The 21,659-nt window shown below is 47.2% G+C and overlaps 1 protein-coding gene across 2 annotated transcripts in view; it reads left to right on the plus strand.

Moving 5' to 3' along the window:
- Positions 1-21,659, plus strand: part of NUP205 (nucleoporin 205) — a 920,380-nt gene that overhangs the window by 76,241 nt on the left and 822,480 nt on the right. For both annotated transcript variants that reach the window (XM_078671666.1, XM_078671676.1), the window contains exons 4-6: positions 864-1,008; positions 1,133-1,292; positions 11,974-12,202. In XM_078671666.1, coding sequence (XP_078527792.1) covers positions 864-1,008; positions 1,133-1,292; positions 11,974-12,202 — 534 coding nt within the window. The remainder of the gene's footprint in view (positions 1-863; positions 1,009-1,132; positions 1,293-11,973; positions 12,203-21,659) is intronic.

Consider the following 21,659-nt stretch of genomic DNA (forward strand, 5'->3'; position numbering starts at 1 on the left):
CAACACTGGCCTGCGTCTTCTTGCACATGTTTGTTTAGCATTATGCATTCTTAAGGGCTTGACCCAGCGGTAGACACTGACTTACTTGGCTTCTCCTTTCTTGCACATACAGCTTTGATTCCTTTCAAGTATTTGTGTATAATCGTGTATCTTGTGATGTTGTAGGCGGCCATCTCTTTGCAGACCTTAGACAGCAGAAACATTCAGAAGCTGACCGGAGTTTCTGAGCTGTATGCATTCATCTTGTATTTGCTTTAGCTACACCTATCCATGAAGCAGATCAGTTTACCCTGGTTTATGGTTCATTTTGGACAATCGTACATCCCTTATGAAGCATCCTTTTGATTTTGTACAATTGTATACAAGTTCTCAATATTCATTTCAGCTGATCCTAATGGAGCAAGAGGAAATAATGTTCAGAATTGCAAACAATAAAACCTGATTGTTTCTTGAAGAAAGTTTTCATATACAAAGTAAATCACTCTTACTGCATCAAAGGACATGAGAGGACTGGAGCGATTTTAACAGGATACTGTTTGATTTATTTGTTTGTCGAAAGACTAATATGAAAAATGTTTATGGGGAGAGCCTTTGGAGTGTCTGTAGAGAAATGCAGCCTTGCCAAACAGTATTAAAGTATTTCCTTTCTGCTGCCATCTAAGGATGTAAGAATTTCATAAGATGAAGATATGGATAAAAAATATATTAATTATTTTTAACCAAATACTTCCAGCATATAAGAAGATAGGATAGCGGTTCAACCGTATTCTTAGATGTTAAATGTGTTAATGTCATATTTAAAGTTGATGTTCTTTTGTGGTTCACAACGTAAAAATGACTACTTTAAAAAAACATTTTTTAAGGCGAACACCAGCTGCCACACTTTCCAGGGTTAACTCGGGGCTTGGTTGCCGTCCTACTCTATTGGGATGGGAAAAGATGCATCGCCAGCGCTCTCCATACCCTGATCCAGTCACGTCGAGGGAAGACATGGACACTGGAGCTCAGGTACATTGATACGAGGCATTTTTCTTGAGCCGTGAGCACATGAAGAAGAGATGTTATTTGGGTTTAGTTTTGCGTTGGGTTGTGGTACGTCTTTGGTACCTCCTCTTTTTCTTTGGATTCGCAGTGCTGAGTTGGTGTCCATGACCACACGTTTCACGGATGAGCTGATGGAGCAGGGCCTAACTGGGAAGATCCTAACTCTGGTTTCACAAATTGACTTGAACTGTGAGTTTGAGAGACTCCAACGAGGGCGTGGCCTTGGCAATGAAAAACATCGCAAAGAGGTAAGAGAATCCGTGCCCTTCTATTAGAGGGATCGACTTCTGAAAAAACGAACCCTGGTAGCGTACAGCGATTATTACTTCAACTCTGATATACGTTTACAGTACCATTGCTGCACCGGGTGAGCAGGGTTGACCATTCTTAAATACAGTGTAACCTGCTGTAGAGAAGGGTGGTACTGCAAATCGTGCATATCTATCTCTATATACAGCCATGTGCAATTATTATTTTGTACTAAGGAGAAAGTTTGCAATGTTGCTGTTGTAAATTAGCGCTGAAGTTTACAATTTCTACTTCTGTTTGTCTCTGCAAAATGGTTTTGACAGTTCTTGGGCCTTGTGTAGGGCAAAGTAATCTAGCTAGGTTTTAGAGCAAACATTGAAAACAGACCAGTTAACTCTGGAGATTGACTTTTCAGCTCCCCTCTCTGGTATTTTGATCTAGTTACAATATATTACTGTCCCGCGAGACTGTCGAGTAGTGTTTGTCACCTCATCACGTAAGATGCATAAATGGAGTGAATGTCTGTCAGGAATGAAAAATGCAATTTCGAATTGCATTTGCAGAAAAAACATGGGACATGTCTATCGGGTAACAGCAATTTAACTGGTGATTAGCGGACTCAGCTGCAGATTAGAGGCTAGTGCCTTTACAGCGAGAACCATCAATGTTTTCTTTTGGAAATAATCACCTGCTGAGGAACTGCTACTTCATAAACACAAAGTTCAAAAAATGCTCTATAGCGTAAGTGAATTATTGCTTTGCAGTATCCAGTAGATAAGTTGGGTGAATATCTATTCCTTGTGAAACTAAGACAAGTCAATACTCTAATAGGTCTTCAAACTATGGGGCGCGCCCCCTTGGGTCACTTCACCCCAGCACTTCACCTTCGCGAGCCGTGTGTCTCAGCCCGGGTTTCTGCAGCTCCAGCTGCTGGGGGCTCGGCTAGAGTGTCTGGAGTCACAGGTCAGAGGCCAGAGGCGCAACAGGGGTGGAAAAAAACAAAGCCTCGTTAACGCGAATGGTCTTTTAAAGACCTGTGAAGTACTCGGGTTCGGCTGTTTTAAAGTGCTAAATTCAATTGAACAGATGTAAATTGCAATTTACGACTGCGTGAAATTATTACAGTAACTCGATCCTGGTGTATTTGGAAGCAAGTGCTTCATGGTGAAGTAGGTTGCGGCTGATATTTGTGTAGGTGGAATTGTAGTAAGGTCGAAACTTGGGTATCTTATATTTCGGAGTCTATTTTTCGTGAATAATGCTTTTATAGTTTGTTTCCACATGCTACGAAGACCACTCCTCTCTGATTAGACCATGCAGCAATTTAGGTTCTGGCCCACCTTTGAATCATGACTTTAAATCCCAGTCACAAAGGTAGAGCAGAATGTAAACACAGATTAAAACTTTGCTTTTATACTTTTAACAGAAAGTCTCAAGATGAGGGGCACCATGACGGATAAGGGTGGGAGCAGACCAGAATAATTAGCACAGGTAGATGTTGGGTACAGAATTTATTGAAACGGAGACTTTTAAATTATTTGCTTAGCTTGAGTAGATGGCTTTCTGTCGGACCTTGGTCAGTCTTACTATAGGACCCTGTTCTTCACAAAGTGTGTGATAACAGTACATGCATGTGCCTTAGCAGGGTACAGCAAGATCTAAACCGCCTGTGCAAAATTTGTATAAACGCCGCTGTCATTTTATGCAACTTGAGTTATTGAGTGCGTGCATATTATCCAATTTCTGTTTTTCCTATGCTTACACTGATCTCGCAATTTACAATGGTAGAATACTTGTTTTGAGCAGAAAATGTCTTGTGAGAAGTTTGTACCTGCATGTCTGCTGCGTCCGCATGTTCTATGGTGGTAATGTTCACCATGTGAATTTAAAATCTATACGGAAAATACATTAAGCTGGTTTCTCGGATGACTTCTGTACGGAATTACATACCTCCGGGCATATTTATGAAATTAGTGGTGCAGGGCAATGCAGCAAACCACCTTGCTGCCCTGCGTCACTGAAAAAGTGTAGGAATGTGCCGTATTTATGCAGCATGGTGCATTGTTATCCTTTTCTGTGGCCCTGGTGCCAATTTGTCAGCCTAGTGCCAACACAGGTACTCGTGTAAGGATTGTTTTTCTTTAGGAAGGGGCACCTTCCTGCACAAAAACAATACTGAGAGGCTTTTTCCTCTTTCTATATGTGCTGCAGAATTCAGCACATATAGAAAGAGGTCTCATCATTACGCCTCTCTGTGGGAGCATATTTTTAAATCAATACCATGTTTAGAAGTCCTTGTAAATTCGGGAATGTGTCAACACCCCCATGTCTATAGAACATAGGTCTTCAAACTGTGGGGCGTGCCCCACTGGGGGGGGCGCAGCATCCCTTCAGGGTGAAGCGCTCACTTCACCCCACCACTTCACCTTCGCGAGCCGTGTGTCTCAGCTCGGCTTCTGCAGCTCCAGCTGCTGGTGGCTCGGCTGAGAGTGTCTGGAGTCACAGGTTAGAGGCCAGAGGTGCAACAGTTGGGGGGGGGGGCATGGGGGGTAATACTTCCAGCAATAGGAAGAGTAGACATTCAGGAGCTCTAAGAAGGGGTGAAAAAAACAAGGCCTCGTTAAGACGAAATGGTCTTTTAAAGGGATGTATGACGTTACAACGCATACTTTTACCACGCCTACCATTACCACGCAATTTTTACAACGCAGGATCCATTACAACGAAGTACCATTACCACGCATGTATTTACAACGCATATACCCTTACACGCATACAATTACAACGTAAGTATTGGTAAGTATATAATATTTTTAAAAATGTAATTTAATTAAAATTAATATAATGTAATTTAATTTAATTTAATCAATTTAATTTAATCAATTTAATTTAATGTAATTTAAATTTAATTATATTTAATTTTTACCCTGTACCCTTTTACCCAAAAACCCCAAACTGACCCTAAACCCTAAAAATACCCCTTTACCCAAAAACCCAAAACTGACCCTGAACCCTAAAAATACCCCTTTATCCAAAAACCCCAAACTGACCCTGAACCCTAAAAATACCCCTTTACCCAAAAACCAAAAACTGACCCTGAACCCTAAAAATACCCCTTTACCCAAAAACCAAAAACTGACCCTGAACCCTAAAAATACCCTTTACCCAAAAACTGAAAACTGACCCTGAACCCTAAAAATACTCCTTTACCCAAAAACTGAAAACTGACCCTGAACCCTAAAAATACCCCTTTACCCAAAAACTGAAAACTGACCCTAAACCCTAAAAATACCCCTTTATCCAAAAACTGAAAACTGACCCTAAACCCTAAAAATACCCCTTTACCCAAAAACTGAAAACTGACCCTAAACCCTAAAAATACCCCTTTACCCAAAAACTGAAAACTGACCCTGAACCCTAAAAATACCCCTTTACCCAAAAACCCAAAACTGACCCTGCACCCTAAAAATACCCCTTTACCCAAAAACCCAAAACTGACCCTGAACCCTAAAAATACCCCTTTGCCCAAAAACCCAAAACTGACCCTGAACCCTAAAAATACCCCTTTGCCCAAAAACCCAAAACTGACACTGAACCCTAAAAATACCCCTTTGCCCAATAACCCAAAACTGACCCTGAACCCTAAAAATACCCCTTTACCCAAAAACCCAAACTTATAATATTTTTGATAAAATGATATACTTACCAATACTTACGTTGTAATGGTATGCGTTGTAAAGGTACCTGCGTTGTAAATACATGCGTTGTAATGGTATGCGTTGTAATGGATCCTGCGTTGTAAAAATTGCGTGGTAATGGTAGGTCGTTGTAAAAGTTGCGTGGCAAAGGTTGTATACCCTTTTAAAGACCAGTAAAGTACTCTGGTGCAGCTGGCAGCTCCCAAACTGTGTGTGTGTGTGTGTGCATGAGAAGCTGTCTCATACCGGGCTGACAAACATGACAAAGCCCTTTGAGCCCTATGGGCGTTGCACACCTGATGTGAAGGCATTTGTATACCCCAGGTCGTAGTTAAAAGCCCCTTTATCGGCGCCACCCTGATCTGGTCAAAATACACCACTGGGCCCAACAGTTACCTCATCCCTCTGGTCTTCCAACTGAAACTTGTCAAAAGAGTATGTCTTTGTTCCGGATTTCTCTTATCTCTGATCCACACTTTGGGGGCCCTCCTGCACCCACAAGGTGTGCCCGAACTGCGACCCTCTGCAAGTCCAAAATGGTCAGACAGGAGATTCTGTATGTTTTTAAGGCCTTTGACATGGCTGCCGCCACCGATTCAGATACTGTCAATTCTATGATAAAATCCGTGTCCATAAAAGATCTCACTGTTGTGACCTGCCTCATGTATCCATGCTCTTCAGCCATGTCTGCGTGGAGGTGAGTGACCAAGGAGGACTACGGATTATCAGTGTTTAGCAATGCAATCAGACCCCATGGCCCTAGCTGCTGTTGGAACTTGCAGGGAGGGCAGAGATTGAAATTGGGCAGCTCACAGGGGAGACTGCCCACTGGAGCTCTCCTCGAGCCATGTGATTTCTAAAACCGGAAGCATGGCAACACCTGGCCGTACTCCACATAATCAATTTTTCAATTGTGTCAGAAAGCATGTTATGTGGAACTTCTTTTTCTGATATCTTGTTTAGGGGCAAGGATGTGGCACAACAGCCAGAGCTGATGACTGTAGAGCTGGGTAACCAGGTTCAATTCTTGATGTCTGCTCAACATCCTGTAATTCTGGGCAAATCACTTAATTTCCCTGTGCTTACAAAAAATGAATTTGTGCATGTGTAATGTAAAAGATGCTCCTGTAAATCGCTCCAATACCTTTGGGTCACCTTCGCACTATATAAAACTGCAAACAATATATTACAACATTTTGTGAGCACTCCTGTTTCAAGGCACTGCTCAAGAATGGAAGTGGAGCTCAACCTAAGAATGGCAGAAGCAAGAATCCATCCACACATTGTCTCTGTGGAGAAAAACATGCACTCCCACACCTGTGTTTTGGGAGTGTTTTTGCTAATTTATCCTAAATGCTGTGTTTTATGTGAAAAATAAAGCACCAATGTAATTTTTTGTGCTAATTTTTTTCTTGGAAACTTTTCATTTGAACTTTAGAATAAGCACGTGGATAACCAAAACTTCAGTTTACTGAAATCTCTACCTTTATTTAATATTATTTGCCCTATACGACCTGGGCTCTGCAGGGGGTAATGGCCATCAATGATGCAGAGTGCCAGCTTTCAGAACTTTTTTGTCAGGTGGTGGTGGGGGTGCTCGACGTGTAAAAAGGTTTAGATTGGGGACTCGGCCGACAAAAGTTTATAGACCTCTCTAACTTGATCTCAAGATGCACTTGGAAAATGAAGCCGGTCTTGACATGTGGAACTCTGTCCTAAAGTCTGTAAAAGAGGACTTAAAATCTTGCATCTGCGTTAAGTTTTGATTTGGTAACTGAAAGGACAGTCAAAGTTTATAGTTAACGTGAACTCACACATTACACAAAGTTATGTAATGAATACATGCGTAAAATGATGTTCTAAATATTTTGGTTTAGACTAGGCCTTGGCGGAGTTCAGCTACGCGGAACTCCATGAAGTGACATAAAACTCAGCAGAGTTCTGCAAGTGGCGGAGCGATCTTCCTGCCGCTCGAGTAGAAATTCTACTTGAGCGGCAGCTCGCGCTCGCCAACTTACCATAGGCGTGCGCGAGCCGGGCAGAAACTACGCTGCACTACGCACAGCAAAGTTTTCTGCACTCCACGAGCTCTGCGGACATGATTCACCTTTATACAGGTGTATTTTCATTTACCATACACTGCTTTGATTTTTAATCAATCACAGAATTTGTATAGCGCGCTACTCACCCGTAAGGGTCTCAAGGCGCTGGGGGGGGAGGGGGTCGCTACTGCTCGAACAGCCAGGTCTTGAGTAGTTTCCTGAAGGAGAGGTGATGCTGGGTCAGCCGTAGGCGAGTGGGGAGGGAGTTCCATGTTTTGGCTGCCAGGTAGGAGAAGGATCTTCCTCCGACAGTGGATTTCCGAATTCTTGGGACGGAGGCGAGGGCGAGGCTGGCGGATCGGAGCTGGCAGGTGGGTGTCTAGAAAGTGAGGCGGCTGTTGAGGTACTTCGGGCCCAGGTCGTGGAGAGCCTTGTGTGCGTGGGTGAGGAGTCTGAACGTGATCCTTTTGTTGGCGGGGAGCCAGTGCAGGTCTTTCAGGTGGGCGGAGATGTGGCTGCGGCGCAGGATGTCCAGGATGAGTCTTCCTGAGGCGTTCTGGATGCGCTGGAGTCTTTTCTGGAGTTTGGCTGGGGTTCCAGCGTAGAGGCTGTTCCTGTAGTCCAGACGGCTTGTGACGAGGGCCTGGGTGACCGGCTTCCTGGTTTCGGTGGGGATCCATCGGAAGATCTTTCGGAGCATGCGCAGGGTGTTGAAGCAGGATGATGAGACTGCGTTCACTTGCTTGGTCATCGTGAGGGAGGAGTACAGGATGACGCCCAGGTTGCGTGCGTGGTCAGTTGGTTTGGGTGCGCTGCCCAGGGCAGGCGGCCACCAGGAGTCGTCCCAGGCGGAGGGCGATGATCCCAGGATGAGGATTTCCGTCTTGTCTGAGTTCAGTTTCAATTCTTTATTAATGGTTTTAAACATACAAAGAATATTGGGGTGAGAATTCAGAATTGATGTACATATCAACATAGTTCACATTTTCTGTATATCGTAGGCGGAATATGTTGCCTAGTGTAGTTTGTGTTGTGTGCACATCAGCAGTAATGATGGGCAAAATCAACATGCTTAATCAGGATGAAAAAGACATCAAAGTTTAACGACCATCTTCTAGGGCGATTATACAGTAAGTAGGGAAGAGGAAAAAAACAGCAGAAAGGAGGGAGAGGACTATGGGTAGTGGTGTTGGCAATAGTATGATGTAACCTATTCTATACCACCAGCAAGATGATTAGTTGCAAGCTCTTGTGGTCACTGCAGCCTAACACCTCAGCGGGCAGCCCCTCCACGTGTCCGAGGACTTTTCACAGACCAGTCCAAACTTCGCCTCTGTTGTGGCCCTGCAGACCTGCACCACATTCGACTGATTTAGCAGCATTACATAACCTAGGACAATATTATGTACACAGCACGGGAGGCACCTCGCAGATCTCTAACTGAGAGCACTCATCTTTCCTGTTCAGAGTTCCACACTCCTTTGACTTGAAAATTAACAACTCTGTTTTGACTGAGTCAGTGAAGGCCCATCCGAATTCTGAAATTTATACTCAAGTTATATGCTAGAAGGCAGGAATCCAAAGCTTTGTTCATAATCCCAGTTTGAGAGGGAAAAATCTGGATGATTTCCTCTCTTCCATTGTGTAAAAGCATGCATTACAGTTATGAACGCCAACTACAAGAGGAGGGCTAAGTAAAGGAGATATTTTGCTTGCTGGATCGAGAAGTTTTTTGATGTCTTGTTTCAAAGCAGCGTTATTGTATGTTGACCCTACACAAGATCTGTTATTGAATCTATTGTGGATACTGGGTGTGCTCATTGACCTTCAGGATGTTTGAGTCGCCGTGCAGGTGTGTGTCAATTCAGAACAAGTTCACCAGGGCCGGTGGCCCATTTTGTCAACCCTACCCACTCTTGAGGGGTGGCGGTTCAGAGTCCCCCAGCACCCTTTGGCAGCTCCGCTGTACTCGGATGGCATGAAGCTGTGGATATCATTTTGTGCTCTTCTGATGGATAATTCTTTCCGGGAATCCAAGGCAGGTCTCCAATGCATCGGATGAGGGAGTTGAAGTTGTTGCTCTCACACTCCACGGCTCCCAGCCTGTGTGTTTTCCAGCTGCAGGTGGAAGTCAAGGTTCCTGCCCTCTTACTCCTTCACAGCGCCTTCCTCCTGACACACTGGTAGTGTTGCAGCAGCACATACAGGACGAGGGCCTTCTCTCCACTGTGGTCCCACCTGGCATACTGGGGTTGTGGACGTCACAAACAAGGTGACGGCCCTCTTCAAGTTACAGCTCTGTATTGGGCAACAGCCCTCAGTCTTTCACAGTGCAGCTCCCTTATTCTTCACTGTGATGCCCACCTGGAAAGGGGGATACAGACTTTGGCACACAGGCTGGCAGCCCAATTGGTGCGGCTTTCCTGACAAACCAGAATCTCACTCTGTGCTCCCAGGATCCAAGCAACTGATTGCACTGCACCTTGCTCCCTCCAAGGTATCTCCTTCATCTCACAGGGCCCACTGCTTTTGGGTCAGCCACAAGCTGGTGCTACAGGTTCCAGGCAAGTGTTCTTGATCTTCCTGGATGGTGATCTCTCACCCAGCATGGGAGACTCGCAGACCCTTAGTCCTCAGTCATGGTCACAACAGGCAGAATTCGTGCCGAGCTTCTTTAATCTAAGTCTTTAATTATTTTTGGAAGCTTCAGTATAACAATCGAGAAATACATTTAGCTGACCGTCTTCAGCGACTCTCTCCATAGCCCTCCTTAAGTGCACTATTTTCTCCAAAAGGTCTCTTCTAAGGTAAATTGTTTAGAGGTATCAGCCTTTGTATACCAATGCCATGAATCCACATTTTTACATTTTTCTTTACCATGCACATATAAGCTTAGGTCTTTTTAGGTGATATGGGGTTGTTTGTTTCTCTGTCCTCATTTCGTCACATCACAGTATGCTCACTAAACAGAACTCACTTGGAGGGCAGGAAATGTGTAGTGCTTAGTTTTTTGTTTTTGACACTCTTCGTTTGCTAAAGAATAGTAAATTGAGCATCCCTCTAGATCCAAGTTCAAGACTTGGCTCATTAAAGAAGCAAAATAACAAAGAAAGGATAGTACAGATGCATGGTGAAGAAACACAAACCACTTCTTCATTGATGCACGAGTTTGCACTAAGCGCAATTGCTTTCTTAACAACCAACGTGTGGGAGTCTTGTTGTGAATGGACCCAGATCTGTGCTCAGACTTGTTCAACTTTTGTTTCCTCAATTAATACTCATCGCGCACAAGGCATGCAAAACCCCTTATTCTTACCCCCCCTGTAATATGCTTTATTTAAATGATCCATGCCTTCCAAATGCATCCTGGCAAGCCTGCCACTTTACTGTCCAAATGTTGTGAATGAATGAAAGTTTGTAAAGCACTCTATTGCCGAGGTGTCTCGGCGCTAGAATAGCAGCGATATGAAAGGCAGGGGAGGAAAGGTAACTCAGCGGGAAAAAGCCAGGTTTTCAACAAGGCCCGAAAGTGTGCGTGGGCCGCTGAGGATCTGATATTTAATGGTAGCTTATTTCATAGTTTGGGAGCTAGATAGGAGAGGCTTCTACCACCCCACTTTGGTTCCTTGATTCTTGGACTCCTAACGAGTGCTTGCTTTGTTGAGCGAAGGGAGCGACCAGGAATATACCATTGAAATGATTTACAATATTCTATGGGTCCGCTTCCATATAAGGTTTTATGAACCAAGCATAATGCTTTAAATTCAATTCGATCCTTAACTGGGTGCCAATTAAGTTTTCTAATAGCCCCAGATATATGGCTATATTTAGGGAGATTCAATAGGGTCCGAGCTGCCTCATTTTGTAGGGATTGCAACTTGTTCAATTGTCTCTTTTCCAAACCAAGATAGAGAGCATTGCAATAATCGATCCGAGACAGAATGAGTGCTATAACAACTGTTTTCCGCAGCTCCATAGGGAGATACGGTTAAATCTTCTGCGGAATTCTGAAAGTGAAATAACAGGACGAGGTTACATGGTTGGTCCTTGCAGAGGGCCAACATCATGTTCATCTCCTTCCAAGTACTGAAATAGATTTGACAGGCCTCTTACCTTTAGCTACAGTGGTGCATCAGGTTTGGGGAAGGGCAGTCAGCCCATCGCCCTGTCATTGTCCGTTGTACCCACCAATGCCCCATCACTAGTCTGTCAAAAATGTCAGTAAACATCAGATGTCTCCAGAGACACGTTTATTTACAGCAGTTGGAAGGAGACAACTGTCCGCAGTGCCCAAAAGTATGTTAACCAGTCAACTGTCAAGACAGATTATTTTGGTGTATATGTGTAAAAGTTTATGATCAGTTACGAATCACTCCTTGTACACGCAAATAAGAGTAAAGTGTACAAGGTAGAAAAGATATTTTATCACAGAAGAAAACTTCTCTAATTTTCCCCAGGGCCTAAGCTTCCTCCTCCTTGCTCTTTCTTGTTTGATCTCACAAGTCTACATTATTTAAGTAACCGTGTATAATCTGCTTTTAGACACTTTCTCCAGTTTTACATGTTGTTTACTCTGTGAAATGTCTTATTTCCAGGTTGTTCTGCGTTCAAGGCCCAACAGGTTTCAGATGCCTTTCAGTGCATGCCCAGTCCACTTTAAAGTAGCTTTGCAAGTCACTCTTTGTATATTTTGCAATCACATTGGTCATGTTCTCTTGTTAGCTGCTCATTATGGTGAGGCCATAGTGGCCCAATATCTATAATGAGAAAGATACATTTCAGTATTAAGTACCTACAGTGAGTTAGTTAGTCCTACTACTTTACTTTGTATTCTGGATGGAATCAATTAAAAGGGCTAACAGTACCTGTTTGTTTACTCTTTCAGTACAGACAAATAGGAAATTTTACTTTTTATGTTACATTTTAAAATGTCTTTGTAGGTTGCAGATCTAGTGAAGGATTGTCGGCAGACATTGGCAGAAAGCCTGTTTGCGTGGACCTGCCAGTCACCGTTGGGCAAGGATGACACACTACTGCTGATTGAGTACTTGGAGAAAGTGAATGTGGAAGCGGATGGTTCATTGGATGCTGTCAACTTGGCCCTTCTGATGGCCCTTCTCTACTGCTTTGATGTCAGTTTCCTGGAGCAATGCACCGAAGATAGGGAAGGTAATATCGAATTTCATGTGTATTCTTTGACCCCTGTCTAATGACCAGTATGAATATTGTACAAGGTAAACTTGAAGCATTGGCTTGACGCGCCGGTGCAATCAGTTCACATTTTGTAGAGCACCCTTTGATCTAAAAATCTGTGAATTCTAGATTAGCTATATATAATGCTTGTGAGGCCTTTCCTTGAGATTTTAAGGGTATGTATGCTACTGGGCATCGGTTGTAACAATATTGTTTAACTCTGATATCCTGGAACTACAATGCTGCTATACTCCCACTGGTTGATCAATTACTCCCTATATTGAAAACCTAAAGCGCCGAGCAGTTTATAGGCGAATGTTTCCACCCCAACTATTACTGTAGTTCCTTTGTGCTAAGAACAATACTAGCGCTTAAATTGATCCCCATGGCCCATATTTTTGGGATGGAGGTGTGGGGGAACTACTGGTGTGATCAGAAAACTGTAGCAGTGCTCAGGCCGAAACCTAAGGCTTCTCTTCAAAGTATCTTTTACAGTATCTGAGATTTCAGTTGCAGTGTTTTTGCCATTTTTGAAGTCAAGTTTGGAACCAACGAGCCTTTGTCTAGGGATAGGTACAATTGTGTGTCATCAGCATATGATACGATAGCGATTCCATAGGAGGCTATCACAGGGATGAGAGGCCATTTAGATATTGAATAGCGCAGGGCTGACAGATGAGCCATGCGCCACTTCGAAAGCAACGGAATTGTCCTCAAGCTGTCAGTTGTCTCCTGTTGGTCAGATAGGATCTGATCCAAGCCATTGCACTATGGGAGATGCCAATTTCTTGAATCCGCCTCAAGAAAATGTTTTAGGAGATGGAATCAAACGCTGCGGAGAGATCAAGTAATGTCAACCGTGCATTGTAGCCAGCATCCAAGGTCATTTTGATGGTTTCGCATACCTCTAGTAGGGCGGACTCCATGAAGTGCTTGGGTCTGAACCCTGATTGGCAGGCATGTAATGAGTTGTATTTTTCTAGGCACGTACTGAATTGACTATTTACATTTTTTTCCAACATTTTGGTTAACGAGGTATGTGGGGAATTGGGCCTAAAATTGGACAGGATTGAGGGGTTTGCTAGGGCCTTTTTTAATTTTTAATTTTTTATTATGTGTTTATTGGCATATCAAAAACAAACAATCAAGTCGGTCAACAAGCAGGCACATAGAGCAGAATATCGGCACAGCGACATTTTATCAAGTATAGGTCAATCAAATAATAACACTTTATCCCCAGTACAGTAATCATCACTGATGGGCAATAAGGTTACATTCACCCCTCAAATCCCCCCCCCCCCCCCCTCGTCTCCGAACAGGTCCAACACATAACGCCATGAATCCCAGCAGGTGACCCCCTAATCAAGTGTCTCCTCGTCCGTGTGAAATGGTGGTGGACCCTCCTGCATCCCCTCTGCCGCTGCTGTCTGTCTCGCTCAAATCAGGAGCCACCTGGACACATCTCCTCTCCAACTTCAGCGCCCAGTAGTTCTTGGGTCTGTTACGAGGTGGTAGTAATTCGCTATACAGCTCACTTTGTGTGCAACAGTAGAGCATTTCACGAGATCATTGAGAGAGTGTCGGGGTCGGGCTTCGCATCCAGGTAAGCGCAACGCATCTCTTGGCAAACAAAAAGGCCAGGTCTACGAGCCTTCTAAGTTCAGGCGGTATGTCTTTAGAGAACCCCAGTAGGGCCAGCAGAGGAGCCGGGGCAATCGACAGGCCAGTAACTCTATTCACTTCCCGTAGACAGCACACAAAAAATCGGAAATTCTCAGGCAAAGCCAAGCCAAATGAAGACAATAGACTGTCTGGTCTCCACCCCTTTCACATCCAGGGCTCTCTCTCAGTCCATATCGGTACTGCCGCTCGGGGGTGTAGTAAACCTTATTCAAGAATTTAAAATGCAGCAGACGGTGACGTCCGTTAAGCGACACCCTCTTGACATTGGCACTGCAATAATGCTACTTTACCTCAGGCAGGTCTACAGCCAGGCCAGTCTGCATGCCAGGCGGGGTTTGGTATAATCCGTTGTCCGCTCATAGAGTGTTATGTGGTACAAGTTCGTTATTAATTTAGTCGGCGTCCTAGCATTATCAATAAAATCATACGCTAAAACCACCTGAGGTTCCGTCATATCCTCCCCCAGCAACTCCTTCAATGCATGTCGGACTCTATGGAACTGGAAGCGAGGAAGGAGGGAGCCGGAAGCGCCCTCCGGGTCTGTCTCCTCCCAGGTTCGAGCCCTGCCTTCTGTGAATAGGTCGCCCATTTGGGTGATATCCAAGGAGGCTAGTGCAGACAGCACTCCCTTATCCCTACAGGGGTCAAGCCACGAATACCAGGCCAGCTGCGCCTTTGGAGCATATAGCAGCGAACAGGCCTGCGCGTCCATCAAATGATGCCAAGCATGCGTCACGACATTCAGGGAATCGAGTATACCCGTCCGGCGCGACATCAGCGCTGGAAGGGGGGTCGGGGCCGCTACTATCGATTCTATTCGCAAGTGCGGTGTGTCCGCAGGGCTGTGAATCCAGGCATACGCGTGTGCGCTCTGTGCAGCACGATAGTATAGCTCCAAGTCCGGGGCGTTCAGTCCTCCCTCCTCAAAGGGGCGAATGAGTATTTCCCATGCCACTCTAGGCTGCTTTTCCAGCCCATGCCAGCCGCAGAAGAAGAGAGTGAAGCTGCCGGAAGAAGGCCCCCGATAACACCATGGGTATGTTACTAAACAAGAACAAGAAGCGTGGAAGAACGATCATTTTCGATAAGGAAATGCGACCCACCAATGACAAGGGGAGACCTATCCATTTATTCACGGCATCTTCTAACTTAGATACAGCCACCCCGTAATTCTCCCTGAAAACCACCTCCGAATCAGTGTGCAGCCGGATTCCTAAATAGCGCACCGAGTCTGAGGTCCACTGAATAGGATATTCTGTTTCAAATCTCCTAGTGGCAGGCGTAAGCGGAAACATTAGTGTCTTGCTCCAATTCACGTGTATCCCCGATAGCGAGCTAAATAATACAACTTCGCGCAGCACTGTCGGGAGGTTATCCTCAGGGTTTCGCACATACAGAAGCGTTTCGTCTGCATATGTGGACACTATCAAATGGTACGTGGGGAATCGTATTCCACGATGCCCATGATATTCGCGCAAAGCGCAAGCCTCGGGCTCTGCGACCAGGACATAAAGAATAGGCGAAAGGGGGCAGCCCTGCCTGGTGCCGCGACCGATGGGGAAAGGCTCTATCGTAAGCGATCCTATGCGGACACGGGCCGGGAGGAGGCGTAGAGTGTGTTTAACAGTTGGAGGAAGAGGCCTCCCACTCCCATGCGGCTCAGTACCTGTCTAAGGAAAGGCCACTCGACAGAATCAAAGGCGTTCTCCATATCCAGGAAAACCGCTACAGCAGAGACATCCTGGCGTGTGTGCTGAAATGGCGCAAATACAGTCCTAAAGTTGTAAGTGAGGTTGCGACTCGGGACAAAGCCCGCCTACTCAGGAGCAACAAGCGTGGTAACCAATGGGCTGAGGCGGTTAGCGATAATTTTCGCAAAAATCTTCGCATCCACATTTAGCAGCGAGAGCGGGCGGTACAAAGCACAATCCTCTGGGGGCTTCCCCGGCTTAAGAATAGCGACTATAAATGCTTCCCGCATCGTGGGGGGTATCTCACCTGCCTCCGCCATCTGCTCAACAAGTGTCAATAATCGAGGTATCAGCAATTCAGAGTACGATTTGTAGAATGACAGTTAAGCCATCACAGCCCGGCGCGCTCCTAGCCCTCATCGACGACCGTGCCCAAACAATTTTCTTACGCACAAACGGCCTACCCAAAAACTCGCAGTGCGAGTTGGTCAGCCATGGCAGTTGGATGTGCGTCAGATAATCCAGTATACGTTCCTCCGGAGCAGGCCCTCTGGAGGCGTACAGCGGTGCATAAAAGTCCCTAAAACGTTCCGCAACCGGCAGGTAAAAGCTCACCAGTCTGGGGGGAAATCTCATCTCAGGCGTCGTCGCACAGTGCCTACGCTGCATCGCCAGCTGCGCTAATACTGCACCTTGACGTTCTCCCTCTCCGTAGGATCTCGCAATGGCATACTTTCCCAAATATTTCACCTCGGAATCCACCTCCTCGTGATATTCGCGGATCGTTTGTCTTCAGTCCTGGATAAGTTCTGTGCTAGAATCTCTCAAGCGTCGTGCCTCAATGTCCCTGAGTCTGTTTTCTAGCAGCGACAGGCGGCCCCTGATTGATTTAAGGACACCCGCATGCTTAGATATGGACACTCCGCGTATGAATGCCTTCAAGGACTCCCAAACCGTCAAGAACAAGTCCACTGAGCCAACGTTCTTGTAAAAAAAAATCCTCGATGGCAACAGCTAACTCTTCTCGGAAGACATCATCCATCAACGAGTAAGGGGGAAAGTGCCAGGTAAACGTAGGAAGGCGTCTCGCCGGGGCTTTATGCGTGATGAGTACTGGGGAGTGATCAGAATAGGTGCGTGGTAGCGTTCGGCATGACTGAACCAGAGAGAGGAGGTGTGAGGTGGAAAACCAAAAATTAATACGGGTATGAATAACATGTGGAGCTGAGTAGTGCGTGTATCCTCCCTATGTCGGGTGTCTAGTCCTCCAACTGTCCCGCATCCCCAGACGCGTCATCTCAGCCTCCAGAACCCTGGCAGAGGGCGAGGGACGCCGATCAGGGCCATCGGATCTATCTAGCATAGGCTGTCGGACCATATTAAAGTCACCCCCCCACACGACATGCCAGAGCCAAATAAAAGGCAGGGCAGTCGAAATTAGGTCCGTAAGTGTTAACTATGTGTAAATCCATCCCCTTTCCAACACATTTTGTGATGACATATCGTCCCTCCCCATCAGTGGCAACCGGGGTCAACGTCAGTGAAGCCTTAGGATTTACCCAGGTTAAAACTCCCCTGGCATGTGAGGTAAATCCCGCTGCATGTATGTTGTTCGATAAGCCTCTATAGCGTAGCGTCGGGCTGTCAGGGCGCAAGTGCGTCTCCTGCACTAGCGCTACGTCGATCGCATGCCCCGAGAGGTACTGAAGGACTTGCCTGAACTTGCGGTGGTCATTCAGACCCCTAATATTCCACGTCAGCAATGTGATCGTTTCAGTAGCGTGAGACTGCTGTGTCATTTTAGGGGGAATTGTGTGTATAAATGACATTGTATCACAGTCCATGCCTGTGTCAAAAGTACCTGTCTATTCGGATCCGTGCCAACAAGATTCTCATCCATACAAAAAACTAACAGTCCCCCACCCCCTCCACACTGCACTAAAAAACAATCATGTAGTCCCCCCCCCTGCCCCTCCCACGCCTGCCCAACACCAACTAGGCCGCGACCCGTCCCCCCACCCGCATTGATCTCCGCAACACATCTCTCCATGGCATCAAACCCCCGCCCCTTCCCGCACCAACCAAACTACCAATAAAGAAATAAGAAAAAGAAAAACAAGAAGAACCCCCACACAGAGGAACCCTACTTGGGGAGGTGTGTAACACGCTGGGGCGTAGGTAGGCCGCTGGCAGCAAAACTAAAACAAGTCCTCACATAAAGTCTCGCTGCTGTGCCCCACCCCCCTGCCTCCTAAACAGGAAAATTGGTAGCAAGTGGTCTCAAACATCTTATTAATGCCCCTTAAAAATAGAGGACAACCGCGCACCATATCGTACAATGCAGTCCCCTCCCGCTCAATCATCACAGCTCCTATGCAAAACTCTGTGCAAGAGGGATCATGCAAGAGTCCAAGCAGTCATTATGGCGCCTGAAGTGGGCGCGGCGTTGGACTGCCTCCAGGGCTCCACCCTCACAGCATCAATAACTTCCCGTAATCTATAATGACTGTTAATGCAATACTGGTGCCAAGCTTAACATAAACCCCCTCTCCCCTCCACTTCCCCCCCCACACACACGCCCCGGGCAGCCAGGGAACACAAATGAGTGGCGCAGAGGACAAAGATCTGGCCAAGGCAGCAGCCAAGACTGCCAGTACCAACAGCGAAGACTCAAGTCAATACTTCACCCATACGTAGCGCCAATTTTTTCCCGCCACAAGGCGCAGTGCACTGCCTCAGTCCTGATCATCCAGGGAGCCGTCCACCGAGTCGTCGGGCCGTCCGCTCTCTGTTGAAGGTCTCATTTCCTTGCGCCATTCCTTGAGGGCTTTCTGGAGAGCCCTCGGATCAGTGAATGTCATGGACTTCCCCTGTCGATTGACTCTCAGCTTAGCAGGGTATAACATTGCGTAGTCCGTGCCCATATCTCGGAGTATACGTTTCATTGGCACAAACTGCCGTCTCGCCTCTTGCACCCTCGCAGTGAAGTCGGGGAAAGAGGGAGAGCGTGGAGCCCTCGTACGTCAACGGCTCCTTCTCTCTGGCGATCTTCAACGCCGTGTTGCAATCCCTGTAATTAAGTAGTTTGGCTATCATTGGGCGTGGGGGCGCACCGGGTTTTGGTCTCGGCCCAGTGTGCGATGCGCCCTCTCAATGACGAACATCCCAGAGAAGGCTGACTCCCCTAGCAGTTTTTTCAAGAGATTTTCTACGAACAGTTCCATGTTCCCAGTCTGCGTGGTTTCTGGTAAACCTATAATGCGTATATTGCATCTGCGAGACCGCGCCTCCAAATCCTCAGCCTTGTTCTGCAGGAGTTGAATCACTCTACTGAGCTGCTTATGTTCTGAGTCCAAGGTGGTCTGCGCCTCCTCCACCTCACCTATGCGGCGCTCGGACATGTCAAGACGTTCAGCATGTTTGTCCAGCCGTTCCGCCATCCGATCCATACGATACGCGAGTGCATCCATCTTTGTACCTAATGAGGTAATCCCGCCCTGCAGGTTATTTTCCATGGCCATCAGTATACTGCGAATGTCTTGATCCGATGGGTCTCTCTCCGTAGCCGACTCAGCGCCGCTCTTTCCCCCCTCCCCCGACGGGGGATCGCTGGATTTGGATCTCTTGTTGTCGAAATACAGTTTAGGTTGGTTCCTGTCTGGGGGACCCCATTACAGCGCTATTGCACTCGACCCCCTCCAAGAGGGAGTCTCATAAATCTCAGAGGCCGCTCGCAGCGATTTGCAGCGCTTTGCGCCCGCCAGTCAGCAGTGTTGCCTAGGCGAGGATTTCAGTCTACAGCGCTGAAGGGAACTGGGACTGACCAGTCGGGGTAGCTCAGTAGACCTCTCAGGCAGAAAGATAGAGGGTCCTGCACCGCATCCAGTCACCGTCCCCACTCAATCTGCAGCAAGGTAGCAGCAACACCACAGTAAGAGCCGCAACTCCAGGCGCCAAAAACTCCGCAGAGGCGTCAGGCGTGGCAGGTCAACCCATCCGTCGTCGTCAGGGTCCAGGCTGCGGATGGCCAGTCGCCCGCCCCAGAGGCCAGTCAGCCGAACTCCGCACCGTCTCAGCGTCCAGAATATGTCCTTGGGGCTCGACCCCCCCCCCCCCCCCCCTCCAGAACAGCAGCGTCGGCGCTTAGACGTCCGGGCTCACTCCTGGAGTCTCACAGGCCCTCCTCCAAGCAGGCCTCACTTCGCAGTTCTTTAGCACACTGGGACCCCAGCGCTGGGAAGACCGTGCTGGTCCCAAAAATCGTCGCCTCACCCCTCTATCTCCTTATCAAATGGCGGCAGCGCCCCCCGGTCCCAGGCAGTACTTAAGAAATCTCCTCCTGTCCCCGCAGGGACCGCAGGGCAGTCAGCCCAACAATTGCGCCCAAAAATCGGGATTCCGCTTCCAGAGCGCCCGGGGGGGGGGGAGACAATAGGGGGAGCAGCATCCGACAACAAGAGGGTCCCCGTGCCCCTCTAGATCCAGTCCCGCAGTCCGCTGTGCCCCGTCCGGCATCAGTGACCACGCAGGCCCAAACGAAACTGGGCGCCTGCGTGAAAGTCCGCAGCCGGGGAGACAGGCCTATCCGCCAGCCGCAAGTCTTCGCTGCTCCGCTCCAGGCACCCGGGACCCCGACAGAGGTGTCTCGCCATCCAGGGGGCCCACAGTCCTTCTCGCGGCCCCACAGCAGGCCTCACCGCTCTACATCCCGCGGCGCGCCCAGGCCCAGCGGACCTCCGCAGCTCTTCCAGTCGGGGGGAGAGGACGAAAACTCACCAGACGCCAGCCCCAGGCACTCCGGGGCCCAGTTTCGGTCAGTAGGATCGCGCAGACCACCGCTACCCACAGGATATTGTACAACATAGTTGCAGAAGCGAGGCAGCTCTCGGCTCAAGCAGCCATCGTGGTTGCGAGCTAGCTCCGCCCCCGCTAGGGCCTTTTTTTAATAGGGGTTTCACATCTGCCAGTTTCCAGGCTGTAGGGACAACCGCCGTGGAGAGAGAAGTTTTAAGTATCTGATTGATTAGTGGGTTAACTGCATCAATAGTCATATGTAGGATAGCTTGGGTGCATGGATCACTGGGTGAGCCTGACTTAAGGTAAGAATGGATTGGTGAGATTGTGGTAGCGAAATCGCCTGGAAGGGGGCCAACATAACATTGGATGGCCTGTTCTGGAGATGGCTAGTTGTGGGGCTGGATGTGGAAAAATGGATTGAAATCTTATCCCAGGGAGGGTGAGATTTCTCTACAAAGAGTTTTAGCCTGTAGAAAAGATTTGGAATATCTTTTTGGGGTCAGTATAAGCCTGCTCAATTTGAGCGGTAAAGTTTTGTTTGTTGGTTTATCTAGTCCGGTTGTGATAGGATTACGGGGCAAGCCAGAAGCTGGTCCGATTCTCAGGTTTGTAGGCCTGACACCGTTTACGTTACAGCTGCTTACAGTGCAGCTTTTGTTCTGCAAGGGCAGGGGAGAACCAGGGTGTGAAGAGAACTGGGCAGCGTTTCCCGGGGCGAGCTATGGGTGCTAATTCATCGGCTGTGTTCATAATCCAGTGGGCAGATAAATTAAAGTTGTCCGATAATGTTCCTGTGAGAGAAGGAGAGGTGATGAATATGAATCTTAATTCCCAGCTATCCATCTTTCCCCATTTATGCAAGGTGGGGAGGCCGAGATCAGCAGGGGAGATGGATGGGATATAAATATTGATCAGTAGTTTAAAGGGTACTAAACTGTGATCTGACCATGATTGGGTTATTGGTTCCTCGAGAACTTCTTGATTGGTACAGACCCCATCAAGGGTATGCCCCATTGTATGTGTGGGTGCGACCACTAAATGAGGAAGGCCTATAATTAGAGTTTCTCTAAGGTTTGTTACTTCGGAAGTTTCTTGACATCAAAATGATAGTTAAAATCGCCAAGGTTAGTGAAATTTGCATATTGGAGTAACAAAGGAGCTTAGGCCTCTCCGAGGGCGGCCAGAAAGGTGGGCGCTGGGCCCCTCAGGCAGTATAGTAAGCAGGTGGCAAAGTACTGGGAGGAACTGATCTTGAAACAAAA

The sequence above is a fragment of the Lissotriton helveticus genome, chromosome 1_1 (assembly GCF_964261635.1).
Source record: "Lissotriton helveticus chromosome 1_1, aLisHel1.1, whole genome shotgun sequence".
Classification (NCBI taxonomy): Eukaryota; Metazoa; Chordata; class Amphibia; order Caudata; family Salamandridae; genus Lissotriton; species Lissotriton helveticus.